General features: G+C 32.8%; 1 protein-coding gene across 6 annotated transcripts in view; it reads right to left on the reverse strand.

The window, feature by feature from the left end:
- Window positions 1-2,838: 2,838 nt before the first annotated feature.
- The window catches only part of LOC140432865 (uncharacterized), a 371,379-nt gene continuing 356,607 nt past the window's right edge, over window positions 2,839-17,610 (reverse strand). For all 6 annotated transcript variants that reach the window (XM_072521010.1, XM_072521013.1, XM_072521012.1 and 3 more), the window contains one exon: window positions 2,839-4,011. In XM_072521010.1, the coding sequence (XP_072377111.1) occupies window positions 2,857-4,011 (1,155 nt within the window). In that variant the 3' untranslated portion in view covers window positions 2,839-2,856. The remainder of the gene's footprint in view (window positions 4,012-17,610) is intronic.

The following is a 17,610-nucleotide window of genomic DNA, read 5'->3' on the forward strand; positions in this document are numbered from 1 at the left end:
AAACCAGGTAGTTGATGCAGTAAAACTATCGCTATTTTGTGCTATTCAGCTAGACGAGAGTACAGACTACTCTTTTCTACAGAGTTGGAGACCACGACAAAGCTATTGATGTTATGAAAGCAGTGTCAGACTTTTTTGACAAACATGAACTCTTGACAAAAACTGATCGGTATATGTACGGATACCTAATATGGAAGAGAAAAGTAATACCCAGAGAATGGACAAATTATACCTATATACAAGAAAGGAAACACAAGAGACTGTAGAAACTATAGAGGTATATCACTACTATGTGTAGCAGCAAAAGTATACGAAACCATAATAGAAAGGAAAATTAGAAAGAAATAGAACATAAATTAGAGGATGTACAAAGTGGATTCAGGAAAGGACACAACACACAAGACCATATATTCACCATGCAACAAGTAATAGAAAAAGCCTTAAAGAAAAATAAAGAAATACATCTGAGCTTTATAGATATGGAAAAAGCATTCGACTCAGTCAAAAGAAAAGATATATGGGAAAGCCTAAAGAAGAAACAAGTAAGTGAAGAACTGATAGAAGCAACAAAGAGTATATACAGGAAAACAACAAATACAGTAAGAATGTTAAATATACAGTCAGAACCATTTAAAACAACCCAAGGATTTAGACAAGGGGGAAGTCTCAGCCCAGTACTATTCATAAATGTAATAGATGAGATAGTGAAAGAATGTAAGAAAACATTCAAGAAATACTGCATCGGTTGGAACAGAATGCAAATGATAAATGCTGAGATGTGTATATTTGCAGACGACATAGTATTAATTGCGGAAACTGCAGAAAAACTGAAATACAACTTAGAGAAATGGAACCTAGAAGCAAGCAAATACAACTTAAACGTAAACAAAGAGAAGACTCAAATAATGAAAATATCAAGGAAACAAGGGACGGAAAATCAAATAGAAGAAATGATAGACCAACAAAAATAATACAGACAAATTCATACAAATACTTAGGAACAGTAATCAACAATAAAGGAGACATTGAGGATGATCTTAACAACAGAATGGAAAACACAGGAAAACTATTCCAAGCACTAAATAGAGGATTCCTTAATAACAAAGAAATATCAACAAAGACCAAGATGACAATATACAAAACAATATATAGACCTACAGTGACATATGGAGCAGAAAATTGGATATTAAACAAAAGACATCAGAGCAGAATTCAGGCAGCAGAGATGAAATACCTCAGAAGAACGATAGGAGTAAAAAGAACTGATAGAATCAGAAATGAAGAAATAAGAGAAAGACTCAAAATCAAACCGATACTCGAGTCAATCAAAGAAAAAAAATTGGCATGGTTCGGACATCTAACCCGGATGGACAATAATAGACAAGTTAAAAGAGTGTGGGACGCCAAACCAATAGGGAAGAACAGAAGAGGAAGACCCATTAAAGAATGGAACAGTGACATCTCGCAGATACTGCAGAGTAAGGGTAAGACTTGGCAGGAAGCAACACAGATGGCATCCAATAGGAAGGAATGGAGAAAGTTCGTTAAGAGCTAGGACACCTCAGAAGACTGTCAAATATTGTAATGTAATGAATTGTATTTTAAACGGCCCAACACCGAAAGGTACAAATGGGTCTACTGATTAAGTAAAAAATATGTACGGATAGTGTGCCTTCAATGCTTGGTTGTCGCTCAGGATTTGTACAATTAGTAAGAGAGAAAAATGCTGATGTGACTGGGATACATTGTGTTATACATCGACAACCCTTGACAGCAAAAACTCTTTCAAATGAACTGAATGCTGTCTTAAAGTTGTGTATTTATGTAATGAATTACATAAAAAACAGTGCGTTGAATACTCGACTAGTTAAAACTCTTTGTGAAGATTTAGGGAGTGATCACAAAATACTGCTATTTCATATAGAAGTAAGATGGTTCTTAAAAGGAAACATGTTGGCAAGATTATTTGACCTTCGAGATGAAGTAATCACACTCTTGGAACAACAAGAGCAAAATAAGCTAAGCCCGGCCTTTATTGTACCCAAGTAATATTGGCTTATTTGTCAGACTCTTATTTTTGACTCGTTGAACAGCCTTAACATAAAACTGTATGGTGGACACTCAAATATAGTTACTAATCGTGATGCGATTAAGATCTATATTGAGAAATTGCAACTTTGGAGGCGTAAAATATCAGCAAACCCACGGTTGTTATAATTTCCTTGTTCAATAATTTTTTGTATACCATAGCCGGCTAGCGTTACCAAAACTTAAGGGCATTTTTTGAAAAAAGTACATATATTTTGACAAAAATACTTGTAGCAGTATGTTTAAGAAAGTGTTTTGACCAATATCTCTGATGTGATGTGTATGTTTGCAAAAAAACATTCTGCCATTGAAGGATTAAATAAAAAATATATATACAAAAATTGCTGCATAGAGACCAAACGTAAGAAAAATAAATCGAGGACTTTGACTAATAAGGTGACCTAAAAAAGATTGTGAGACCAAATAATGGATAAAGGAAGTTCATGATACATCTCAGTTGAATCGTGCAGGAGATTTATAACCAACTTTGGATGCGCTAGTTTTAAGAGAGATAGCAAAGTTCAGATAATGACCTGGAATTATGTTACCCGCGGAGAAAAATATTTGGCTCTTTATTTAAATATATTTAATCTTCTTAATTATCGTAATAAATATCTTCAATCTTTATAAAAATGATGACTCTAAAAAATTATAATTCTAACCTTAGATATAATTCTGAATAATTAGCATCTTCTTTATGTTACAATTTTTTGAACACTTATTTTTATTTCATACCTAAATACCACATCGACCGGACTAAAAATCCGCTCAAGTCCCATTGGTAATCGCATGCTCTTTTTTAATCTCATCAATAGTAGCTATGGAAATTTTCTTCTCCTCCATATCCAGAGGAAACTTGAAGTTAAGTTCCCCATCACAAAACAATGGGCTGTGATTACTGGCAAAAATCGATTCTCCTTCGATAGTGGCTATTTTATCCTCGTGGGTGTAATATCGGGCGGCGTGTCGATTAGCGTAACACAATGCGCCGATTATTGCGAATGCGGTTAGAAGAAGTAGAAACACTGAAGTGCTGGCTGCGATAATTCCCACTTTACCGTCCTCGCCTAACGAAAAAAAGTTGGCATCGCTCGCCGTGTAACTGGCAGAGCTGCACCAGGTGAGTTCATTACGTTGGATCTTTTCGAGCTTTTTACCTTTAAATATGTACGGCGCTGAACACGTTACATCACGGAACACTGCACTTTTGTTTGTTCTTTCCAGCATAGGGACGATATGGCACAAATCGCAAGACCATAAATTGTGGCCTAGCTTAATATTCTGCGTGTTATCTAAGTAAAGCAAAATATCTTCCTCCAATCCTCTGAATCTATTACCAGATATGTCTAAAGTTGTAAGATTTGGGGGTAGAATGATTTTATTTAAAGACGACAAATAGTTTTCACTCAAATCTAGGACAGAGACACTTTTCGGAATCACTTCTGCGTTTATTTGAGCCAATCCACAGTCAGCCAATCTTAGTTCCTTTAAACTGTTTAAATTTACAAGTGTTGTTAATAACTCAGTACGTAAGTGATTACCGCTAAGGTCCAATTTTTCTAAAATATCATACAGAGGTTCTAAAAAGCTCATATCATCTACTCTATTGTAACTTATATCCAACTCAGTCAAATTATGATTCTCAGAAAATGATCCAGGTGATATTTTGTTTATTTTATTGTTCGATAAATTAAGTTTTCTCAAAGCTGCTTGAGAGGAAAACGTTGAGATGTCTATTGAGTATAGAATATTACTATCTAACTTAAGATGTCGCAAACTTTGAAGATTCTGGAAATCGTTTTGTGAAATGTTTTTTATATCGTTTTTACCTAGGTCTAAGTGAATTAGATCTGGCAGGAGGTGGTATATTTCGTTGTTCAATGTGGTTAAGGCACAGCCACGGCATTCGAGATAGGTGAGCTCCTGTAACAAAAAATAAATTTATTAGTATCTTCTTATATAAGAGTAGTATATTAGGACAGAGGTCAGTACTGTATTTTAGCTGAGTAGCTTGGAATAAGTCGTTTTGAGATATGTATACCATTTTAATGACAGTCTACCATTAAATAAATTATCAGAAATTATTGAATTGTATATGTATATTCATTAATTTCTATTTCAATGATGGTGGACGTTTATTAATTTAGCAATTAATAAGCATCCACATTTTAAATAACCTCCTTATGTTTAAGGTAATCTTTAATATATTTTTTAAATATAATTTTTATTCCGCTTAATTGTGATTTACGTAGAAAATGAAACGTGGAAATAATACAACGTTTGATCCTTTCACGGAACTATTTTTCCAGAACGTGTTAAATTTGTTAGGCGTGTCCAATAGAAGCTCAGATAGAAATCTCAGATTTCTTACCCCTTGATGTACGCTCTACAATTATTAATGCAAATCAATTCTCAAAGACTAGGATTTATTTCCGCTTAAAACTTTCGTAAATTCCAAAATTTGTGCTTGACTTCTGGGTGGCAGTTTCCTTCTGTGGACGTGGACTATAATTTCAGTGACTTTTTAGAGAGTCTTATCTGTATTTTCAAAACATCACAAACCCTGAACTACCAAAGGTATCCGCAATCATCCAAGAATATGCGTTCACTACTGTACATCAAGAAATTTACTACAAACCTCTGTGTCACTGAATATATCTCCAAGTACAGAGAAACCTATCTAAAACTTATCAAAACAGCTAAGAAAATGTACTATCAGAATCGTCTGGAAAGCTCTAAAAATGTTGCAAGAGAAACTGGGTCCATAATAAACGATATTCAAAATAAAACTAACACAACTTAAACATTTTCTCTTCCAAACCCTGAAAATCTAAATGAATAGTTCGTTAATGTGAGTAAAAATATAGCATCAACAATTTTGCCACAACAGGACCCTATTTCCTACCTTCCCAATTTAAAAAAGGTCTCGAATTCATTCTTTTTAAAACCAGTTGATAAATCTGAACTGATCCAAACAATCAGTAGTATCAAAAGCAAATCTTACTGTAGTTCTGATTGACTATCCATAAAAAATTTCTTAAATCTCCCAAAAAATGTGTTGGAAGTCCTGGTCTTATTAATTAACGATTCCTTTGAAAAGGTTATATTTCCAGAGTGCCTCTAGACAGCCATTATTATTCCTTTTCATAAGGGTGGTGAAAAATCTAATGTCTGCATCTATAGACCTATTCCGTTACTACCGGTCCTATCAAAAATTATTGAGTCCTATAAAAGCCCGACTTATGTCCTTTCTCGTTGAAAACAACATTTTATCCCAAAGCCAGTTCGGCCTTTTATCTAATAAATGTACCAGCGATGCTATGTTTTCTGTACTATATAAGGTCTATCAAGTACTAAACAATAATCTTTATACTTCCACTATTTTTTGTGACTATGTCAAAGCTTTTGATTGTGTAAATCACGACATTTTGATAAAAAAACTAAATTTCTACGGAATTCTGAGGTATTTCTTTAAATTGGTGCCAATCTTACTCTGAGGAATAGGAAAAAACTAGTTAGAGCAAATAATACTGACTCTAGTCACAAAAGCATTGTATGTGGAGTACCGCAAGGTTCAATACTGGGTCCTCTACTTTTCCTTATCTTTATAAATGACATTACTAACTTAAAAATTTTCTGATGATATTACTATTACCTGGAGGATTTCTAATATTGCAACTCTCCATGTAATTATAGCTTCTGATCTACCTAAAATAAAAACCTGGTCTGACTCTAATTTACTCTCTTTTAACATGGATAAGACAGTGGCATTGTCATATTAAGGAGCTCTTCAACCCCTGCTTTTTAATAACAGCCAGATCAGTATCGTTGATTCTGTAAAATTTCTTGGTATTTTTATAGACAACAATGGCTTTCCTTTTTGGAGTTCTAGTACAGCTGTCCAATCTGATGTTATTTTTAAATTACCAAAAAGAGCAATACGGTATCTTTTTGGCCTCAGTAGAATAACAGATTGCAGAAGCTACTTCAAAAATCACGGGATTTTAACTTTTCCCTCTTTATATATTTTGGAAACTGTTTTACTCCACCAGAAATTCAAGCTTTGATGTGTATTTACCGATTCCGTCCACTGAGTTAGTAAAGAAATCTATATTATATTCGGCAAAAAAATTATAAAACCATCTCCCTTTGCAACTTAAATCTACAACTTCTTTCCTTAAGTTCCGAAATTGACAAAAGCCTATCTATCCGAAAGGCCATATTATTAGGTGGAAGAGTTTCTAAACGAATAACTAAGAAATTACAGTACGTTTAGGTACAAGCAACTAAAGTATTTTTATATGTATTTGGGTATCATATGCAGCAACTTAAACTTATTCGTCAACTAGTTCGTAAGAGTTTATTATTAAACTTGCAATTTAGTTAAATTTTGCAATGGATTGAATATTTTATTATTTTTTATTTTGTTATATTGACGATTTATGTATTTTAGTAAATTTTTATTGATATTGTTATATTTTTTGATTTTTGTAAGCTTTGTCCATAAAATTGTACAATTTTCAGTGACAATAAAGCATATTTCTATTCTGTTCTATTCTATACCTAATAGACTAGGCGGGATCTGTAGAAATTCAGACCATAATGGACATTTCCCATAGGAAGCTATTTTTTTGCTGGAATCCCTTCAGGATGTGCCCAATATCGATAATAACGATATGCGCCAGTCGCAAACCCTGTGCTAAATTTTTTATTTAACAAAATCTGAAAACAATTGAATATTTCTCATTTTTTTGCTCCTATTTTCGTTTATAATTTGGAAAATATTGATCCTAGAGAAAAAATTATAAGAAGTTAAAAGTTTCGATATTTAATTTTACACAATATTTCATTAGCTATAAATTGAAAATTTAATGTTTATTGTTAAAAAAATAGCAATAATTGGAAAAAAAAGTACAAAAAAATGAAGTTAATCCTTTAAATGTTTTCGACTTTCTAAACTTGACTTACAAGCTTCATATTACGCCTAGAAAAACCTTTTAATATGTTTAAAACGTGTGCTAAATTTTGTTAAGATCGGTCGGATAGGTTTTGCATAATAATTTTTCAATCCAGCCTACTGGAAAAAAATCGCAAATTTTCAAATTTCTAGTAAGCAATAAATAAGGCTCTCAAATAGTTGCAAATTTTTTTTGCATATAGAGGAAGGCTCAAACTTTCAAACGTTTTTTGTAAAATTCAAATCGGTTCACTAGGAGAGCCTAGAAAATTTTTTAAAATTTTAAACATTTTTTAGGCTTATAAACAAATTGAATAACTTTACGAACGTTAAACGTATCAATTTCAAAATTTATACACTTAAAGTTGCCGAGATATTGAAGGTCAAGGTCAGACCTGAAGATTCTTGTCCTTCCAAAGAAAGAAAAAGACTTTAAAAAAAATTATTGAAGATTGAGTCAAAATAAAGTTTATTTATGAAAAAAAAATTTTTTTTCGTTCGCCTTTGTTTTAACAATTTAAATTATTTATTAACAATTTATAAATACATATTTGTTTACTAAAAGTAACAATTTACTACAATGTATAAATTGCAAGCTCAAAAAAAATGCATGAAGAAAAAATGCAATTACTTGTTTAACATACAATTGTTTATTGCAAATTTCCCAATTTTGCAATTAAAAATGGTACTTGAAAATATGATATTTGAAATCCTTGCCGTCCGAGACATCGATTAAAAAAAAAGAGCAAAATTGGTTAACAAGAAGCCGAGATAATGCAAATTTTAGCGCGCGCTATGATTTTGAACTCACCGATTCACATTTCGAGTGAATGTCCCCCACCACCACCTCTCATGCATTCCGAGCGACATTTTACGCGAAAACGGTTTTTTATTTGTCTTTTTTATGGAAGTTGGCATAAAGCGCATTACGTAAAACTTTTCATATAAAAAGTACTTGACAAGACGAGGGTATTTGTTTAGAAATGAGCCCTCTATCACTTATGGTTACACGGCAAATATATGCCAACTTTGACCTTCAATATCTCGGCAACCAGAAAGCCGAATGTATTTTTTTTTTTTTTGAAGAAGCGTCTTTTAATGTTCATTAAGTGTATAAATTTTGAAATTGATATGTTTAAAGCTCGTAAAGTTATTCAATTTGTTTATAAGCCTAATATATATAAAAAATGTTTAAAACTTTAAAAAATTTTCTAGGCTCTCCTAGTGAACCGATTTGAATTTTACGAAAAGCGTTTGAAAGTTTGAGCCTTCTTTTATGTGTAAAAAAATTTTCAACTATCTGAGGGCCTTATTTAGGGCTCACTCTAAATTTGAAAATTTGAGATTTTTTTCCAGTAGGCTGGGTTGCAAAATTATTATGCAATACCTATCCGACTGATCTTAACAAAATTTAGCACACGTTTTAAACATATTAAAAGGTTTTTCTAGGCGTAATATGAAGCTTGTAAGTCAAGTTTAAAAAGTCGAAAACATTTAAAGGATTAACTTCATTTTTTTGTACTTTTTTTTCCAATTATTGCTATTTTTTTAACAATAAACATTAAATTTTCAATTTATAGCTAATGAAATATTGTGTAAAATTGAATAGCGAAACTTTTAACTTCTTATAATTTTTTCTCTAGGATCAATATTTTTCGAATTATAAACGAAAATAGGAGCAAAAAAATGAGAAATTTTCAATTGTTTTCAGATTTTGTTAAATAAAAAATTTAGCACAGGGTTTGCGACTGGCGCATATCGTGATTATCGATATTGGGCACATCCTGAAGGGATTCCAGCAAAAAAATAGCTTCCTATGGAAAATGTCCAATCCAAAACAGATCCCGCCTAGACTATAAAGAGAGTTAGATGTATTGCGTATAAAACTCAATAGTGCCATTTCTTCGCACTTCTCTGTCAAACATATCTGTTTTGCAACCTTTATTCTTCTATCAATGTTCCTTCTTATATTGTTACTCTATAGATATTATAAAATTGAGTTACACAAGGGCTATTAAATTGTATGTACTTTTACCCTTAGAATTTTCATCTTACCCACAACTTATTTGGCAACAATATTGGAATTTAAAACTTTTCAAAGACAGTCAGGCAGGTAATTAATCCTCTCCTAAAAGCTTCAAGCTCCATTAAATATTCCTTTGAGTAAAGGTAAATCAACAAGTAAAGGATATCGATTGCGTTCTTTAAAATTTGCTAAAAGGATTTTGGTATTTACGTATCGATTTTGCTAAAGCGATATATAGAGGTACAACATCCACGAAAGTAAAATTTATAATACAATTTTTTTAATATTATGATATAGAAAAGGATAATATTGAAATACAAGACGACAGTTAAGGTTTTAGCTTTGTTTATAAACAGCTAGGATAAAGTATGCATCAAATTAAATATCTTCTATCTATTATTCATGATATTTTGCATGAAAGTACAATAACTCATAACGCATCTAATGCCATATTTTTGTTACTACTGTACTTCCGGTTTCACCGGACGAACCCCTTACCTAACTTAATTTACATGGGACACCCTGTATATTTTTGCAGATTTTACATACATACAAACGTAATTATGACAGACGTGGCTAAGGAAGCATTAAGAGATTTGATACAATTTGGTACAATATCAAGAAGTTAGCAAAGAGAATTTAACTATCTTCATTGAGACTGTTAAAGCATTGCAAATAAAAGGACTCACTAGAGATGGAAATGTCTCAATCGATAACTATATTATAGAAATTTCTGTTAAAAACGTACTCAACATGTAGAGATGTATAAGCCAGTTTCTTTATCTATAACAAAGAAACAACAACCTAGTAAGGAGGAACATTAACGAAGGACACTATGGAAGAGAAATTTGATTTTAAACAGCAGGGAATCTTATTCCACACATAGGAAATACCACCTACTACTGAAGAGGTTGACAAATCCATTAAAAAGCTTAAAAATAATAAAGCACCAGGAATTGATCAAATTTGTAGTGAGCTCTATAAGAATGGTAGCGACGATTTGCTACAAGCACTGTACACATTTTTACTTCTTGTCTGGCAAAATGAGACCATGCCCTGTGAATTGTCTGAAGGCGTGATATGCCCGTTACATAAAAAAGGAGATCAGCTCCAGTGTACAAATACAGAGGTATAACCCTGTTAACAACTGCTTACAAAATACTAACAAATATTCTCTACGAAAGGCTACAAATTTACACATACGACATTGTTAAGAGAACAGTACTATACCAAATCAACTGAAAGATCGCATAGTAACCCTTATTCATTGTTTGGCGCACTTTAGTAACATTTTCATCCCATGTCATATTACTTTCTAGAATGCTACCAAGAAATAATGTTGTATCACTAAAAGATATTTCCTCGGAACTAACTGTAATCTTATAATCATGGGATGGCTTACAGCGCGAGTAGAACTGCATACAAATAGTTTTCTTTGCATTTACCATTAAAGAGTTCCTTTTACACCAGGTTGTAAATTCCTATGCTAGAAAGTTCATTTTTGATATAGGTTCGACTTCAGTTGACTCGTCAACTACAATTATTGAATCATCTGCATAGAGAACTGTATGATCTGCAGTTAAAAAATTTATCAAATCATTGGCATATAAAAGAAATATTAAGGGTCCCAATACGGAGCCTTATGGTACACCTTGATCAAGATTAAAAACAGATGACTTCTTATTATCGACTTTTACTAGGAATTTACGATGTTGTAAGTATGACCTTAACCAGTTCACGAAGTGACCCCGAAAACTTCTAAACAAGGGCTTCTAATGTAGGCACTATAATTTCAATGTCAATAGAGTCAAAAGCCTTAGTTAAGTCAAAAAAGAGTACACCCTCATACCTTTTTCGATCCAAAGCAGCGTGGATATGATTAAATAATGAAATAGAAGCACTCTCTGTAGATTTCACCAAACATGGATCTCTCTTTTTGAAAAATGGACTAACTACTACCGTTTTAAGGTCACTTGGAAACTTGCCATCCTTGCCATAGATATCGTCTTTTTCGTTTCAAAGATATTTCTTGGTTCCATATTTTATCGCAACCCTGTACATAGGATCCATCCAAAACAAAACTCTGTCAATCACTAATTTTATTTGAGACAAGTAAATTACCTTTCCTATTATGATTCTGAATCTAAAATCATGTTTTGTATACGCAATAACAGGTCTCCCAGCGTTTTCGCTAAAAGATATCATAAATTTGAAAATCTCATGGAAATTTTGCATATACGTAATTAAACACATTTTCCACCTGTCCTAGTGCAATGCGGAAATCGTATATCTTAGTTTATTGTTTAATGTTGGTCTCTGCAATTTGTCTTTGTATCCTTGGCTGCAGACACGGAAATATTCAGGGCATGTAACTTTTGATGTTTCTGTACAAAGACGGTTAACCGGAAAGCAAAACAGTGCCGCTAGATCTTAGAAATGCGTAGTTTTTGCAAATTTGACATTGAAGACAATAGTTAAAACATGTCTAATATGTTCAGTTATAGAAGTATTGAAAAAGTTTAATGACCTGGATTCGTATGATAAACAAAATAGCCTCGGAAGGTCTTGTTACGGCTGTAGCGGTGCAAAGACGTAGGCGCAGAAAACCACAAGAGAAAGCAAAGATTAAGCAGAGTTCATTTGTGTACAGGATTAGAGTAAAGAGTAGTGACAGTTTTCTTGAAGTACCTGTCTGTATTAAAGCTTTTATTTCTATTCACGGGGTTACTTCTAGAAGAATTCAAACAATCAGAGAATCGCTGGCTTCTAATGGCACTGTAAAACCAGATGAAAGGGGTAAGCATAATAACAGGCCCCACCAATTAAGTGACGAAACTAAACTTTGTGTCAATTCATTTCTTAAATTACTAACGGGTAGAAAGTCACATTATTCTCTAAAAGACACTGATAAAATTTATTTACCTGAAGATATCAATATTTCAAAACTGTGGTCAATGTATAAAGGTTTGAATTCCAATAACAAAGTTTCCTATGGCACGTTTAGAAGTATTTTTAATCAAGATTATAATTTCTCATTTAGTTATCCACGGAAAGATACATGTAGTACATGTGACTGTAATAAGTCTAACAAAGCTGCATTCGAACAATCTATGCTACTGCAAATGTGGAAGGGAACGAACCTTAACCTTGAAAAAGACTTGAATAAGTTGTTAAGTGAGGAAAATCTCCATTTACGTAAGAGTACTGCATTTTATGACTTAAAAACTCAATACAAAAGAAAAGCCAGAAAAACTCATGGAAGCCATTGCTATGGATTTCCAAAAGAACTTGCACAGTCCCAACATCACTACAAATGATGTTTATTACAAGCGACAATTAAATTTTTGTCTCATTCATTATTCATGTTCTTTCTGATCAAACATCTGTGTTTTATACATACGATGAAAGTGTTGCTAAAAAGGGAACTGATGAAGTGTGCTCGATGATTGACCATTTTGTGACTTCCATTCTGTCTACGACTGTTCGTAATCTTGCAAAATTATATAGTGAAACGTTATCTGCATTATTTAGTGATAAAGTAAAAACGATTTGACAATGTTAAAGTAATATTTCCTATTAGAGGTCACAGTTACTTAGAGTGTGACCATGAGATGAGTCTCATTAATTAAAAATCCTATGTCAAGGTTCCAGAGGAATGAAGGGAAGTTATAAGAAATAGTCGTGCAAAACCATCTCCATTCATAGTAAATGACTGCAGAAAAGGCATGTTCAAGTCTTGGCCTAATTTTTTGAAGCCTATGTACCAATTAAAGTACCCAGTATCTGCAAGGCCAATCAGAAGTCTTTATGTAGATATTTCTACAGCAAGGTTAGGTCATCATTGTTCGAGCTTCTTGGGTAGTTATTACAGCCATGAAATTACTAATAAATACAAGAAAAAAAGGATGAAGGATCATTAACAAAAGAACAACATTCCCACACAAGAATGTAAAGTTTTGTATGAGGCCCCAATCTCAATCTCTCGTGTAAAATACAATGACCTACAGTCTTTAACTAAATTTCTCATCAATGCTGAAGCTAAGACATACAATAACTTGATGTGGGATGGACGCGAGACCAATGATCACCATGATGATGTATACTTGGACTTCATGAACGACAATGATGAGTAAGGATAAATATTTTTCAGTACCAGATGAGATTATCAACATTAGTAGATACACTAAAACTCATACTACAACTAATTTTTGTTCCAGAATACTGCTCAAATAACCAGAGTGCTGGTGGAGGCCAAGAGAAAATTTAAATCGGGCATCCGTTTTTAATATTACCAACACATATAGTTTTTTTTTGGGTTTTAATCACATATAACATGATGTAAAATTAAAATTAAGTTTTTAGAACAGAAATTAAACCTTATTTTTAAAGGATAAACTTTGTTTTTCGTCTCCTGAAAAATTTTACTACATGGACTAAAACCGTTTTTCCCCCTGACCCTTCAATTATGTTTAAACTCACTCCTGTAAAGTTTATTGCAAAATTTAAGTTTATCTTTTTTGTCAGCATTCTATGGTTTTGTATAATTTTGTATTTTTTTGCCTACTCGCAACCAAACCAACAACGCACAAAATATTGATTCACACCTGTATGTTCTCAAAGCTTAACAATTTACTTTAATCATTGCATAGAATTTCAAATTACAGAAACCGTGTTTGACTTAGTAACGAAGAACTACTTCAGTGAGCCAGACAGAACAAATAGTCTAGTAAAAGTTGAAAGGTACGTTTTAATTATTTATCTGCCGTAAATATTTACTAACTACCTTAGTTAGACTGTCAGTTACTCAAAGAAGTTTTATTTTACAGTTAAAGTAAAAGTTTTGTGAGTTAAAAGACAAGAGTAATACTTTTGAGATGATGTTTTTGAGTTTGCACCAATCAACGAAAGTTTACTATATTGTACCAGGTCTTATGATTAAGTTCTGTGACTATTGATATAATATCTTTATTTGGAAATTTGTTATATTTTTTTTATTTTTCCTCTTTCCACACACTCTTTTTCCTCATTCCTACAACGCTCCATTCGAAGTAGTTTTCAGTTCATTTTCCGACAGGCTGTTACGTAGCTGTGCCGATTTTCGTTTTACATCTATTGAATCATAGCAGGTTCCTTTCAAGCAGTATTTGATATTTGGGAATAGGTAGATGTCTTCTTTTTTGTGCCGTTTCCGAATCGGAGTTTAGATATCATTCTCTCTTTACTCTATCTATCGCTGATCAAACAGGTTCCAATAAACAACATTTAAATCTCCTTCTTCTTTTTCTTGTGCCTCCAGTAAGTTGTCGTTCCAACGTTTTAATGATCTTCCTACTGATCGTCTTCCTATTGGGGAGCCGTCTCTTGCCGTCTTTACTATTCTATTTCTTGTCATTTGCCTTACATATTTCATTCTACTCTTCTGTTTACTACTCAGTCCTTAATGTTCTTCACCTTGCACCTATGTCGTATATTTTACAGTCCCCCCCTCGTATCTTTTGAACGATTATTATTAGAATAGTGAAATTTGGAGGGAGGTAATAAACAGATGTAGGCTGCTCAACTAGTTATAACAGGTGACGTAATGGTGACAGATGACGTGACAGCGCCACTGTGAAAGATAATTTTAAATGGGACCTTATGGCAAGTAATGTCCAGTGTTAAATACGTATCTATTTAGGAGTCATTGCAGAATGTAAAACAGCCGAAAATTGGAATAATACTTATAATAAATAGGCAAGATATCAAAAGAAAGGTAGTAAATTTTAACACAGTAAAGACTACTGGTGAATAAACGTTAACAAATTATGCAAAAAAGGAAATATAAACATGTGATAATCTATAATATGAAGTTAATAAAGTTACGGAGGATTATAAACTATGATCAGAATAATTGTAGAATGGAATGCAATAGCGGGTAATGAACACACTAGAGATATAGGATGACTTTATCCATTTGAATAAATAGAAAATATTTCTTTAATTGTTTTACCCCCTAAATAAAAAATATAAAGGACAAAAAACCCGAGCGAGGGAACTTGTAGAAGCTACTTTTTTAAATCATGTCATTTGCAATAAAAAAGCCCCGGTCTTTTGCATTCAATTTCTCTGGGCAAAAAACCTAATAACATTACATCACATGCTGCGTGTGACAAATTGGAAGCGATGTAAAAAGGTAAACAAATTAAATTAAATTTGCTGTAACTGATTCTTCGAAAATGGGATAAAAAACAAAACTTAATAGTATATCCGTCACACTCAAACCGAATGTAGAACCTTTGTCACTGTATGTCAATATAAATTCGAAAATCCATTATTTTGAAATATAAAATGGCATAAGTATAAAAACATGGTAATACCTAATGATATTGTTCCCCACGTTTTACACAAAAAATATAACTACTTACTATTTACAATAAATTTTAATTGATGGAAAAAATGTTGTTGTCGATTTTCGAGTGTATTGAATTTTTAAACGCTTGAGCAATCGGAAATAAATTATATCAAAACATAAAGGTCTCTTTGATTTGAATATCATTAAAAGTTTAATTTTTCAGTGCACAAAGACTTCACACAAAGCAGAATCGTTAGTCGATTTTTGTTGTGTTTCCGTTCATGTTATTTTCTATTTTTTAATGTCAAATTTTGGTCAGGGAGCCATTTGAAAAACATCCAGATCTTACAGCTTTAAAAACAGAAATAATTATTCCTAGACAAACTTTATTTGCGTGTTTTTTCTGTTATGGTTTAATATTTTTCTTTTGAAATTAGGTGCCGCTTAAATTTTCTTACACATAAGTATACAGGTGATTCCCAAAATGGGCGCTACTGACCCTTGTGCATTTGGGTGTGATGAATAACTGCAAGGGGGCAGTAAAAGAATAAAAGAAAGAAAAATATGAAACGAGTAATTTTTAAATTGAATTATTTTATAATTTTTTTTCTATATATTATTATGTTCTATATATATCTGGCACAAGTTATCGATGTCGGTTCTTTTATTTAGGGACGCTGGATGTTTTAGAATTTGGCTTGAAGAGAGCGGCTGGTCTGGCCAATGTAGCAGGAGTTGCACTCTTCACAGGGTATATGATAGACGACATTAGATTGTTCTAAATGAGCCAATAGAGTTTTTGTCTTTAAAAATCACTTTCCTACGGTTCTGGTGTTTTTTAAGGCTATTTTAACAGGTAAGTTTTTGAAAAGTTTGGTAAGCTTGTTCGTGATTTATGGGAAGTACGGTAGCGAAGCATATTTTGTGATTTGGTCAGGGGTAAGTGGGGAATTATTCATCTGTATTTTATTAGAAATGGATGTTAATTTTTGCCCGTTAATTTTCAATGACAAATATTATCGTCAAATTATTCGAACACCGTTGGGGTCCATGATTTCTCTTATTCTAGTTAATTTTGTATTAGACGTTCTTATTAATGAGAGTATCAAGAAGTTAGATTTCCAAGTTGGGTGTTTCAGTAATGGACTGCCCATAGCTTTTAGAATATAGAAATTTCTTGATGATGGATGCGGGATAGGAGTTATCTATAAGAATGGACTTCAGTAAGTTGAGAAATTCTTCTTTGTAAAGCGGGTGTGTCAACATGTGCACTTTAAAGCTTAGGGCTTGTGACCTATTTAACCAGGTTAAGTTTATATCTAATTGGGTGTGTCAAATGGTAATTTAAGAAACGGTTGCTAGTCATTTCTTTTCTGTACCAGGTAGTGACTAATCAGTTAACATGTGTGCGAATAATTCACATAGCTAAAAACAGGATACTGTTATCAATCTCTAATTCACATGTAAATTGTAGTAGATAAACACTGATAAGGTGCCCACTGTCTTGTCCGGTGGAGTTGCTAAAATCAGATCGTCAACATACCGTTTTACAAATGAAACCTGGGAATCTAACTTCTTGATACTCTTATTAATAAGATCATCTAATACAAAGTTGACTAGAATAGGAGAAATCGTGGATCCCAACGGTGTTCCAAAAATTTGACAATAATATTTTTCATTGAAAATTAACGGGCTATCAACGTCCATTTCTAATAAAATACAGATGAATAATTTTCCACTCGCCCCTGAACAAACCACCAAATATACTTTGCTCCCGTACTTTTCCCCAAATCTCGAACAAGCTTACAAAAATTTGAAAAACTTACCTTTTAAAATAGCTTTAAAAATCACCAGAACCGTGTGTAAGTTGTTTTCGAAGACAAAAACTCCACTGGCCCCTTTAGAACACACTAATTTCGTCTATCATATACCCTGTGCAGAGTCCTGCTACATTGGCCAGACCAGCCGCTCTCTTCAAGGTTGACTAACGTCCCACAAAAGCGACATTAGGATTTCTAAACCATCTTGTGCCCGTAAACAACATGTCATTCCAACTAAACACAGTATCGATTTCACCAATACCAAAATACTATGCAAACAACAAAATTATCATAAGCGATCCATCCTTGAAATGTGCTAAATTCTAAAACATCCATCTTCACTAAATAAAAGAACAGACATCGGTAACTTGAGCCAGATAGATCACTC

Source organism: Diabrotica undecimpunctata, chromosome 1 (genome assembly GCF_040954645.1).
Source record: "Diabrotica undecimpunctata isolate CICGRU chromosome 1, icDiaUnde3, whole genome shotgun sequence".
In the NCBI taxonomy this organism is placed as follows: domain Eukaryota; kingdom Metazoa; phylum Arthropoda; class Insecta; order Coleoptera; family Chrysomelidae; genus Diabrotica; species Diabrotica undecimpunctata.